A 12,830-nucleotide genomic window follows, 5' to 3' on the forward strand; every position below is an offset into this window, starting at 1 on the left:
TGTACGACATCTTTGTGAAACTGGGCCCTGGTGTCCTAACTCAAGTACATCTCACATGTTTCTGCTGTGTCCCGCCAACTCAGCCAATGGCCGCAGCATTTTCACATGATTTGTCATCAAATCAAAGTTTAAAATCAACAATTACAAGGCAAAAAAATAATTTTTTAGCCCGTGATTTTTATATTGTGGTAATCTGTCAACAGACTGAAGTCTCAGAAATGTAAACTTTTTTACTTGTCATCCAGCAATGCACTGTCACAAGTGGTGCTCAACACCCTGGTAGAATGGTTTTCAATTTCAAAGTTTAGGCCAAATTTTAGAACAATGCACCTGTAACATGGCCGCTGCAGTTATATATAAGTTCTTCTCAATGCATATATGGCGGCTTATCAAGAATGAAGAATTCTACAATTCTAGCTAAGCAAAGCTATGTAATCAGTTCCTATTTTAGCAGAGGGCATCAGAAAATCTTTTCAAGTCTCACGGTGCTGACAGTCCAGCACAGAATCCGAAGCAACTTTCTGCCGCATCATCAAATAAGCTGCTTGCATAATATCACGTCACTGTTGAGTATGTGCTTCAGGTCAGCCAGCATTGCACAAGTCAGCCCCCAGGGGGCCACCGCAAACATTAGTTTTCCTCGTCGTGGTCGCTCGCTATTGTAAACTGGGCCATGTCTACAACTGTCAAACGGACTGCGTCCCGTCATCCAAACATTGCAAGCGGCTGCCACTTGCTGCATCAACCCTGCGCCGGTGGTTAGTCAATAGCCTGACTTGACCAGCAAGGGGTCAACTCTTCCTACTCCAAATCCCTAATCCCTTGTGCAGCTACGTGTATAAAAAAACGTAGGTCAAAAGTTATGTAACCTTGAGACAAGAGTTGTCCAGTATTACCCTCCATGACAGCTTAGGTCAAGAGACGGGGGTGGCGTGCTAGCATGAAGGAGGTGGGGACAGGCAGACAGACAGGCTTCACTATACTACCGTCTCTTTGCTGGACAATGTAATCAGGGTTAGCATTGATCTTAGCCAAATACAAACTCTTCATTTGACTTTCGCCTTTTGATGTGAGGCCGTTAGACCAACAAGCTCTGCAATCATCAAATGTAACTTCATTGTTTGAACATCCATGCCTTAGCTGCAGAGTTTACATAATCTCTGGCCTCTTCCTAGCAGGGAATTACTCAATGTTAACCCAGGCAAAAGTATATTACAACCCTAAATGTTGGGGAAAATGGCAAAAAGAGTGTTAAAAGAAAAAGGAAGTATAATAGAGTAGACTTAAATATGAAAACACAGAGTGTATACAATTTTACATAGTTGTAAATTTATTTTCACGCAAGCAATATGTGGTGAAAAATTCAAATGGAAGTGTGATTCAACCAAATAAAAATGTTAATTTTTCTGAAAACAATCTGAACTGAATGCAAAGTTGTAGCAAACTGCAGAATCTACATATTTACAGGCATACAGAGAGATGGAGACACAATTCACACATGTATCACTTGTCCTTGCAGGATGAAATAAGTGGATTAAAATTTGTACATTTGCAACATGTGTTTATCAAAGTGACTACAAACCTAAAATCTTGCATGATTTGGTGACAGTGGAAAAAAAGGCCCATTATACTACATTTATATTTCATATTCCATTCTTTGTCATCTACATTTACCACTATTGGCGGATACCACCCTGAAACTATATGTGTTCATTTTTGCGTTGCAGTATTGTATATTTACTTCACTACTTTATTTCTTGGAATTTCACCTCTCGCTCACTGGTGTTTCACTTCTAGGATAGGGCGAACCAGAATCAACCACTGGTCAGTCAGTCACCTGAAATATACTCTGACCAGTCCCACACACTGACCGAACCCCACAGATGAACTGGTGGCAGAGGGTCTCCATCAATATGCTGCTTCTTCAATCGGCAATCATATAACTTTGCAGTTGTGCATATAATAAAGCTTGCTGACATAAACATAGATCTGCAACAATAAAATGAATGTACGATGCACCGGGTTATGTTACCACGTAACATAAAGTCACCAAAGTATAATCAATAGCCACAAGCCTCTGACTTCACAAATGGAACTTCCTGGCAGGCCAGTCCTATTACTCAATACTCTTCAATACTACATGGATTTACCCTTATCCTACGACCGCTCCTCTCTAAAAATGGCAACTTTAACAGCACTTTATGTAAATGTATCTTACGATGATGGATTAAGACATGTAGTTATACTTGTAAGGTTGAATAACATTTACAAGGTGTGAAGCAATCCAGCCCTTCCAGTATGCTCCATTTAGGCAAATTCAAACAGAAAATCATATTAGGGGTATAATAAATAACTGGGTTAATGTATGTAGATGGAAAACTACATCGAGTTGCCTTATCAAGTTTATCATGCTCAAAACTGCCACAGTTCAACTCTATACAACAGTTTTGAAAGAATTACATACTGCTTTAAACAAAAGCCCTGGTAAAAGGACCAAAAGCTTGTGAAATGCCTCAAATTCTTCATTATTAGTTAGTAGGAAGTTTACCATACTTTTCATATAATCTGTTGTTTTTGGAATTAAACTTATTAAACTTAAATGATCAAGCCTGATGGCCTGGTAAGAAATAGCATGTGTTGGTATGATTATTCACCAGGGTGATACCACTGCTGGTCTGCAGAACATGAAACTGGACATATCAGTGACATAACAGTATAGTATGAGCTGCTGACTGAAGATGGATAAAAACAATGTGTTATGGGAGTAGTATATCCACAACTCTCAATAACTATTAATCCCAGGGAGGTGAACCATGAACCCAAACAACACAGTGTGCATATATACAACCAACTTCCCGCTCCATCACCAAGGTATATATATAACTGGTCAGGGTTCCCCTGTAGGGCTTAGATCTCCACTAATTCATCACCTGATACAGGTGGGAGTCATGGTATGCCCTGTCTCAAGTTTAACAATTACATTCCTGCATGGACTGCTTTGTTAAAAAAACAAAGGTGTGACGTTTGCTTTCTGACGTTTTTTATAGTGCTGCTTCACTGGTACACAATGTCAATGACACCAGGCATGACACCCTGGCCTGTACCAGCATACTGAAACTACATGTATGCTATATGTACAAGATACTAAGTGGTAAGATTATACATACTAGAATCATCCTAGGACCGGAACTGAGCATACCACATGTGAAAAAGAAGGTCTAACCACTTCCTTGTCATTTAGTACCTTTAACAAGTGTACAAATGCAAATTAAAACCATATTGAATGAACCACCCTGGAGGGCAAATCATGTTGGTATGCAAAAATGCCTCACCAACTCACTGATGTATGTACCAACACAGGGTATCTGACTACTCCCCACCCATATATTAATTGGTTTCTCTTTCAAACCATCACGCTCAATTCTATATTAACAAATATCCCTTCAAAGCCAGGGAAATCAACCGACACCAAGAATATCATTACCTCTTTCATTACAACTGGATCAAATCCTATGTTATAATATATGAAACAGAATCACAAGAGTTTTCTCAAATGTATGCAATTCCCATTCCCTTACCTACTCATATTTTCCATATCTTACATATGGTATCCCATCATCACAACCATTACAAGATGGCAAATGTCTGTAAGTTAGGCCAATAGGCTGGTCTTCATGTGTACAAATAGATGGAAAGAAAACAAGGAACACACCAATATACAAAACAAGGACAAATATCAAAGCTGACCAAAGCATGGGTTCTAGTCATCTGCTAGTCCTGGCATATGTGTACAAATTGCTGGTATACACATGTATCTGTACCAGACAAAACACTAAGACCCTACCTGCTGGTATATATATGTACCTGTACCAGACAAAACACTTACACCTTACCCTCTTGGTATACACATGTATCTGTACCAGACAAAAAATACTCAGACTTTACCCTGCTGGTATACACATCTACTTGTACCTGACAAAACACCCAGACTTTACCCTGCTGGTATACACATGTAGCTGTACCAGACAACACACCCAGACTTTACCCTGGTGGTATACACATGTACCTGTACCAGACAAAACACCCAGACTTTACCCTGCTGGTATACACATGTACCTGTACCAGACAAAACATCCAGACCTTACCCTGCTGGTATACACATGTACCTGTGCCAGACAAAACACTAAGACCTTACCCTGCTCGTATACACGTGTCTGTACCAGACAAAACACCCAGACCCTACCCTGTTGGTATACACATGTACCTGTACCAGACAAAACATCCAGACTTTACCCTGCTGGTATACACATGTACCTGTGCCAGACAAGAAACCAGACAGCTGAACAGACAAACCCACATGACAATAAAACACAGCACACATGAAAGCCTGGACAGAGAGCAGATGAGATCTTGTCGTGAAGTACTCAAAAAGATGATTCAGGAAGCAGTATCTGTTATATTCCTCTGTGTATGCCATAAATGTTGAGCTTTCCAGTTTGTGAGAATGGCATATGCAATGTCATACTGATCCAGATGTATAAAACCTCCACTGGATCAATATCACGTCTTCCCCTAACATAAAAGATTTCCTGTATATAAAAGTTCATAAAATACAACCACATCTAGATTGTATGAGTTATACAACATTTTGTCACCCTCTGATTACACAACCCAAATGTTCCCCTATGTCACTATAAGCATGTTTGGGAAGATACTGCAGTAATGCGATTGTTACACATAAAACCCCAATTTAAATGAATGAGTTAACACATTTTAATACACCAAAGTCCAAAACTATACTTCATCAGATCAAGATTTCAAGACGTACGGCCGGAGAAGATTTCTGTTGTATTAAATATTATTCCTGCTTCATATATGCAGGCCTCCTAAACGTCCAGCTGGACAAAATCTCTTCCAATAAGCTCCTGTTTTTCTTATTTCCACTTTTACACTGAAAAATTACTTCACTCAGTTTTTTGTTATCATGTGTGATAGTTGTGATTTCATACACACCATGTATTTGCATAGAATCAATGAATTGGGAAAGGCATACGTTAACCAAATCACTAGTTTGGGGTACTTCTTGTGGTACTATTCATGGACAAGAGTCACTCAGGTCACAATAGACGATATTCCTTGGGGTACAATAATTGTACTTGTAATTTCTGATCCTCTTACATAAACACGCACAAAAATAAAGAAATAATCCGTATAGGAAAGTTCACCAATAAAAAAAACCATTTTAGTAAAACCTGTCTAAAACCGCCATTAACCATGCTGTAGATGTTATAAGAGCTTGTGATACAGAGAGGTATATACACAGACAATGACAACAGAACAAGAGACATTTAACAGAACAACAGGTGTCCTTAAGGCTAACTTTCCAGGCTACAAAGACTGACCTATACAGATCTATAGACAACCACAATAAAATCAGAATGTACAGAATGCTAAACTTCAGTTTACAAAAGCAAACATTTGGTTTTACTTTCCTAAGCCTTGCCCGTCTTTGATCAATCTATATTTTACATATTGCTTTACTTATTTATTTGATTGGTGTTTTACAATGTACTTAAGAATATTTCATTATTCACTTAGCAAGCTTTTTTTCTCTTGTGCAAACACAGAAATTTACAAAATGGTACTCGAACGAAACAAAATTTTGACAGAGCACAAAGATGTTCCCAGGTAGCCTTCAGGTGAAGTATTTTTTCACCTGAGCAAGTATTAATGTACCCATTTCAAAAGGGTACATGATAAAGTGGGGATGTTTTCTACTCCAGGCTCAATACTTCACTACAGAACAGAATCACAGGTATATCATCAGAAAACTCTTCACAAGGTACAAACTACAAGGTACAAATTACAACAAGTCCTAAAGAAAAAATATACTGATGTAACTGTTGTTTGATGGTCAGCAGAAAGGTACATTTAATAATTTTATTTGCATTTTTTTCTCTTTTTCTCCTCGTTACATCCAAAAGCAGAGAGAAATTTCTCTTTAAAAAAATCCCAAAGTTAAAATGAGGTGTGTGAGATTACTGTGCTTGTCATGGATTAAGCTATGTTACCCTAGCAACACACTTATAAACTATGCCACTATTCTCTTGTGTCAGATGACTGCTGAACAACTCTACCAAGATTTATGAAGCTACACAACTCCCAAATCATCCTCTATAATATGACACAAATTTTACACCAAGAAGATGCCACAAACCTCAAATTTCCATTATTTTTTCAAGAAAAAGAACATTTTTAAAAATAATTTATCCTATTTTTTTTCCACTCAAGGTTTCCTTTGTTTTCATATTAATTTTAACATTAGATTTCAAAGTAATGAAATCTGAAAGTGCACTGATATGAATGAATAAATGACTATGGCTTATCAGCAATGTTTCAGCCATATCGTGGCAATGCACTTGTATAGCAAGCTGTTATAGTACACACTAGCTCCCCCCTTCATAAGCCCCATCAATGGTACAGTACTTACAACACATTACATGTATAAAAAGCCAGGAGGTCAGGCTAACCTTGATGTTAGAGAGACTGCGGCAGACAGACACAGCTACTGGTTACTCCATCCTACTTACACCTGGGGGGATTTTCTTGTACTTAAGACTGTGCAGGTAAACGCATGTGCTGCCCAGGTAGACAGCCTTATACATGGTACATGCACATGGCGCCCAAACAACCGACACATATCACTGAACAATGCTACGCAGATTATCCAGGGTCTACACTCGAGAGAACAACCAAGATTCATGTTTACTTACATTTGCCAGACTGAATCTAGTGCCATATTCAGAATTAAAATAAACAGCTGCAGTGAACAGCCCTTTGTCTTTCCACCGGGAAGCTATATTAAACATGTATTTCATATCACAAGCAATAATGATCAATACATGTACCTGTACATATAAAAATTAATACATTTCTGAGCCTTTTCAAGTAGCTCTTATTTTCAAGCAAACAGAGGAGTAACAAAATCCATTTAGCAGCTCAGTTACAGATGACACGTGAAAGCATTGGCTTTGTTCACTACAGCATCCACCATAGAACTGATCCTTCAACATTACTGTTTTAAGAAAAGGTATTTTACGATTAATAAGAGAACTTTGTCACCATAGCATTCAAACGGCGATGCTGGGCGGGATGATTTCACCATGGTTGTCAGTCTGCAGTCAGCTATGTCCTCTCCCCCAACCAACCACGGTTGTCAATGGCTACCCCGACCCAATCACTGGGGAGATGCTTCAGTTCTGCACTGCCAACGCACGATTATGTAACTCCATGTGTGCGTGCGTGTGTGTGTTTGTGTCTAGGTAGGCTAACCCTTTTTTCTGTTCACAGCTGATACCAGCTCGGTTTTGTCTGACCTCAATAAAAAGCTTTCCAACCACAACAATATTTCAGACGGCTAGAAGCATCACCTAGACAAATCTCACCCAACCCGTGTCGCACAAAAAAAAAAGCAACATTCCCCACTCCCCTCCCCCCCCCCTCCCAAAAAAATCAAATAAAAAGAAGTATATTTGTTTTGTTCTAATCGCAAAGCAAAGCTGACACAGTACAGAAAAACTAAAAGTGTAGACCTGGCTACTGCATGTATGGTAGTGTATGGTTTATAGCTGTACAGGAGACTGTACCAGTGGGTGGCTATTAAGGGTAAGTTCTGTCATCATTTCCTACCTGAACAACTAAGGCTGTTCCCATAGGTAACTAGCAGCGGCACCCAACTGGTGGAAATCCACACCCAACTGCACGAGTTCTGTTGTCACGGAAACCACTGTGATCATGGTCCAGCACCAGTGCCTTACCACCAACGCACCCAGTAAAAAACACTAGCTGATTTTTTCCTACCCTGGTTTCTGCAAACTGCAGGCTGGATTCTGTGTTATTTTTTCCCCCAGCCCCTGACTCTCAGCTCTCCAGAACTGGACGTTCAAATCGGCCCCTGCCGTCACCGCTGCTACCGTATTGAATTTTAGCCTCTACATGGAGAGTGGAAGGGGCAATGGAAAATCTTACTGAAGCAGTCTCATTCCAGCATGTGCACCGCGTACAAACCCAATAGCAAATGTTATTCAATAATGCCACTGGGCCAGGCAAGGAAAAACAGTGCAGTGTGCCACTAGCCTAGTTTTCTCAGGGTAGCTCTCTTTCTGTGAGCCCAAGTGACTCCACTCTCTATACAGACTACAACCCAACCAGCATGTGTATACCCTTCGCAAAGCTTGCAGTCCCTCAACACACAATATTGACATATTATGTAATCATAATTACATACGTTTTTCTGCAATAAAATATTCATAAAGCTCTGCCCTACCTAAGCAACTACATGGACGGAGAAGGCAAATGTGGCATTTGAAAACCTTGTGAGAAATGTGTATGTTATGTAACCACATTCAGCTGTATTCAGCTCATTTGATTTCCCTCCCTCTTCAAATAAGGCCACTGGTTAAAAAAGGAATGGCTGTTTTTTTCAGGCCGCCTGTTTTTTATTGCCGCACAAGAGTCAGGCTCCGGGAGCCAGGGTATGTCTGCTAGGCAGGGGCTGTGTGGAGCCAGGGTGGCCGTATGCACACGCACATGCGCTATGACGTAATCAGCCCAATAAATGTATGAAGGCCGGGGAAAAAATCGACAGCCACCACCACGGCAGAAAAAGGTTTTAGCAGTCCATTAAGGCTTCTTTCCCCCTCAGCCTATTTTTACCCAACTGTCGTTTTCAGAAACAAACTGGCCACCAGGCCAGCTGAAATACGGCACAAACAACAGCTAGAGGGAAATGAATGAAACAGAAAGGTGTGGTTGTTTTCGACTTACCTGTAGATCCAGTGGGACTGGTCATGTCAGTGGGTCCCTGGAAGAGAGAGTAGATAGACCACATTAGTCCTTGTATAGATTCAACGCTTCACGTTAAATTGCCGCCGGTTTGTGTGAAATCCCGCAGTCACCATTAAACCTTCTCACCATTCCCCAACGCACATCAGCTTCTCTATCCCTCGCACAAATTGACAAATCTGTCGATTCATATTCCTTTCAAATATGCGAAACAACCCCCGTATAAATTATGCGGCATTTTAACTTGTTTCCCCCTTAAAAAAAATTGCCTGACAACACACAGTTACGTCGAACCATGCACACTGCAACTCTGCAGCCTCCAATTTTTGCTGTACTTTTTTCAATGGGCCATTTTTTTGTGCCCTAAACTAGAGGTTAACGTAACGAGCCATACATGAAAAACACCACAAATAAAAACAAGCTGTCCCAAATTAAATTTATCATTTTTGGTGAGCAGAAAAAATTATAATATCACGTCAAGAAATAATCTCTTAATTCATATTTGACTACATATGTGTCACTCACTAATCTTATTTGAAAATGTTTTTTAAATATTTTTTCCTTAGCAATAAGCAGCTGCATGAGAGTACCACGGAGAAACTGACGAAGAGGCTGTAATAGTCTGCTTTGAATTTTTCATGCATACATTCACATACATAGTGAACTGGCAGCTACTCAGAGCTTAGATTCAATACTGGCTCCTAAGCTACTAACTAGCGCATTGAAATTTCTCCTTCATTGTTTTTTCTTTTTTTCCTTTTTGTTTTTAATAACTATGAAAATGACGTCCTATATTTTTAAAGAACAAAATAAAAAAGATTCATTCAGTTACCAGACATAACAATTGTGAATTAGCATAACTTCATTCTCTGATAAGCAGTTGAGTTAATTCAAGTCAAAATCAACACATAAGTGATCAAAATAAATACTATGTCAATAATTCATAACTGAATTAAATGCGTTCATCATTAGCTACATGCACATTTTGACAATTGTTCTCCACCAAATTTTAGCTTAAACATAAAAATACACAGAAATATGATGAAATTATGAAAATAGTAGTTTAAGAGTAGGCACTTGTGGTTGTAGTAACACTGGTAAAAATAACAATAATAGCTATAAAAAAACCAATAAGCTTTTTGATGGATATAATAATATAAAATGACTGCAATTTATCCGAAGGCCAGTAGAGGGATGCAGATATTAGATTAATATTCTTGATAAATTAATGGTTGTCATCAATAATGTTTCAGAACTAAGATGTTTTCTTCAAAAGTACAAAAATGCAGAGTGGTGTAATCAGACTGGACAGTCAGGCCATTTAATCAATTATTAAAGCAATGTCAGGTGATGTATCTTACTAGGTTTATAAAATATACAAAGGAGCTGTTACTTCAGTAGCAAATACTTTAGTTTACATAGAAAAGACACTTATGAAACTAACACAAATTCATTATTTTGACTGACTGAAATCATATTCAATATCTTTTTGAAGCAAAATTATTCAGAGTACAGGACACAACAACCCCCCCCCCCCCCCCACCCAACCTGCAAAAATAAAAATAAATATATAATAACAAAAAAAAGTCTATACATGATTCAACATAAACAGTGTTAAGGTCACAGTGTTCAAAGGTTTGGCATTAAATCTGAGAATTCCCGACTTAATTGAAAATAGCCTGAAAATAGAAAGAGCTTAGCCACCCACAGCTAAACCACACTCAATGCAAGCTTCCATTAAAATAACTGCCAACATTTTTTTCTCCTGTCTTTTTCTTCTTTTTCTTTTCAGGCTTTTTGTACAGGTTCCATAAAAGTAATGGTTGCTATTAGCAATTTGGAATGCAGGAATAATAACACTCACCGAATTACAGAAATATTAACTATATGTAATTTATGCACACTTGTGGGACTAGCACTCGGGTTAAATATGAACAATAGCATGAAGGAAGCTTTTTACTGCTCACAGAGCTACTGAGTCATTCTACGTTCATATCTATGCAGAATATTATACACTGGGTTAAGTTTTTTTTCTCTTGAAGTCAACAGTAAAAAATAAAAACAGCAACAACAACAAAAAAAACATAAAAACAAAAACAAAAAAATAGATAGATAGAAAGAAAAAAAAGCCCCAAAAGGTTTCACTTTGAAGCACATTTTTGTCTACTGTCCTATTGCAGGCATACACAGATCACCATATTCTGCCCAACTAAATTGCTATTTTTACCCTCAAATAACTGCATTACAAAACATTTACTGATTTCATTGCGGTTAACCGTAATTCTGCAGCCTTTTTGCAGTTTATAGAAAGTTGATAGAAACATACTCTGAAGGCATTATTGATATTCAGTGTAAGACTATACTTAAATTATACTTTCTGTGAAGCCCTGAAACTGGCCTATCCAATTAATGTAACTTCGTCTCCAAATCAAATGAAAAAAGTGCATAAACTTCACTGAAAGTTACTCTTTCATGTGTGAAAAGGTTGACGAATTAGGGTGCTGAAGATTATCTCATGCATGAGATACCCGTGTTCATGTGGTGCGAAGCCCAACCTGTGCCAGGAACATGACAGATCTCCAGACCAATGGATGTAACGGGAGCTTCACTGAAACACACCACCTGAGGGTTTGGACTTTCTGACAGCAAACCAACACCTTATACCACTGAGCCAGTCTGGATTCAGCACATAACAGGGCAGTACACATGTCCACATTGGTATGCAAAAACACATAACCTTCTCAAAATGAGTCAAAATACCTAGATAGTGATATAAGATGAAGTAAAGTTTTCAGATCACTGCTGAACCCTAGCCTGGTGTTCTTTTTTTCAACTAGCAACATAAGGCAGGGGGTGTTATTTCCTGATTTATGTCTTCCACAGGGATACTCTTCCCACTAAGCCATCAACACGAAACTTTGTCTTTTACGGCACCTATGAGACTGCAACCTGAAAACACAAATTAGCTGCTTCCACTCACTATCATAGGATGATCACACTGTATTTAACTAGAATAGTTCGTCAACATGAGGTATATTACCATCTAACAAGCGTCCTCAACGCCCAGAAGTGAAAATGCTTTTAATACTTCTGTATTTATTACAGAAAGGCACAAAACAAAAAGAATTAATTATAGGATGTCTTTCAAAAATAAAAGTGAGATGTACAATTCCAGCTGCCACTGCAGAATTGCCAACGATGGCCGCATGATTATCAGCTACATGAACAGACAGATAGACAGACAGACAGAATGATTTTCAGAAGCCATGAAATGGGCTGGATTTGCTAAGGATTCCACACAGTGACATCGGACCTTTGGACATTTGTGAGATTTTCTATCACTGGACATCTGGTGGGTGACATCACAAGGAGTAAGGAAACAAAATAACCCAGTGAGTTGCCTGCTGGGTGCTCTCCCCTAAAGGTCTATCTCAACCCTGTGCCATGGGGCCACTCTAGGTTACAACATGGGGATGTTTTTTACCATCTTTAAAGCCTGGTTATTTATTATAAGAGGAGGGTGTTCAGTTCTGAGGTGCTAGCTGCTGAGGATGAGGAACAGCCTGCCTCCCTGTTCCAGTGTTGTGCAGACTGGAGACCCCATCCCAGCCACCATAACACAAACCACATGGCAGTATTTTGACTGTACAGCAGGATAAGCATCACAACACCCGCCACATGGCTTCAGTCTGCTGTGAACAGCTGCCAACATACTCTTGCTATTCCTTTAATCGCCCTCCCTCCCGCATGCTCGATTATGTCAAATCCTTTTGCAAATACCATTATTAACGTTAAGGGATCTAAACTGGCACTGGGTAAACAGTATTAAATGAAAACATTTCAGTTTAAACACCAAAGACATTTTGAACAATTCTAAAACTTCAAAGCATAACTTTAATTTGCTCACTGACACATAGATGAAAAATCTTGTTTAGAGGTAATTCTTATATTTCTTAAAATTTAATTTTGGACAAAACATTGCATGA

At 38.8% G+C, this 12,830-nt stretch overlaps 1 protein-coding gene across 4 annotated transcripts in view; it reads right to left on the reverse strand.

Annotated features, from left to right (window-relative positions):
- Positions 1 to 12,830, reverse strand: part of LOC135475126 (zinc finger protein rotund-like) — a 189,020-nt gene that overhangs the window by 12,613 nt on the left and 163,577 nt on the right. The window contains exon 8 of one of the 4 annotated variants that reach the window (XM_064754881.1): positions 8,827 to 8,863. In XM_064754881.1, the coding sequence (XP_064610951.1) occupies positions 8,827 to 8,863 (37 nt within the window). Of the gene's footprint in view, positions 1 to 7,122; positions 7,188 to 7,689; positions 8,055 to 8,826; positions 9,021 to 12,830 lie in introns of those variants that run through there. The other 3 variants (XM_064754882.1, XM_064754884.1, XM_064754883.1) reach the window with 3 other exon arrangements.

Source organism: Liolophura sinensis, chromosome 9 (genome assembly GCF_032854445.1).
Source record: "Liolophura sinensis isolate JHLJ2023 chromosome 9, CUHK_Ljap_v2, whole genome shotgun sequence".
Lineage (NCBI taxonomy): Eukaryota > Metazoa > Mollusca > Polyplacophora > Chitonida > Chitonidae > Liolophura > Liolophura sinensis.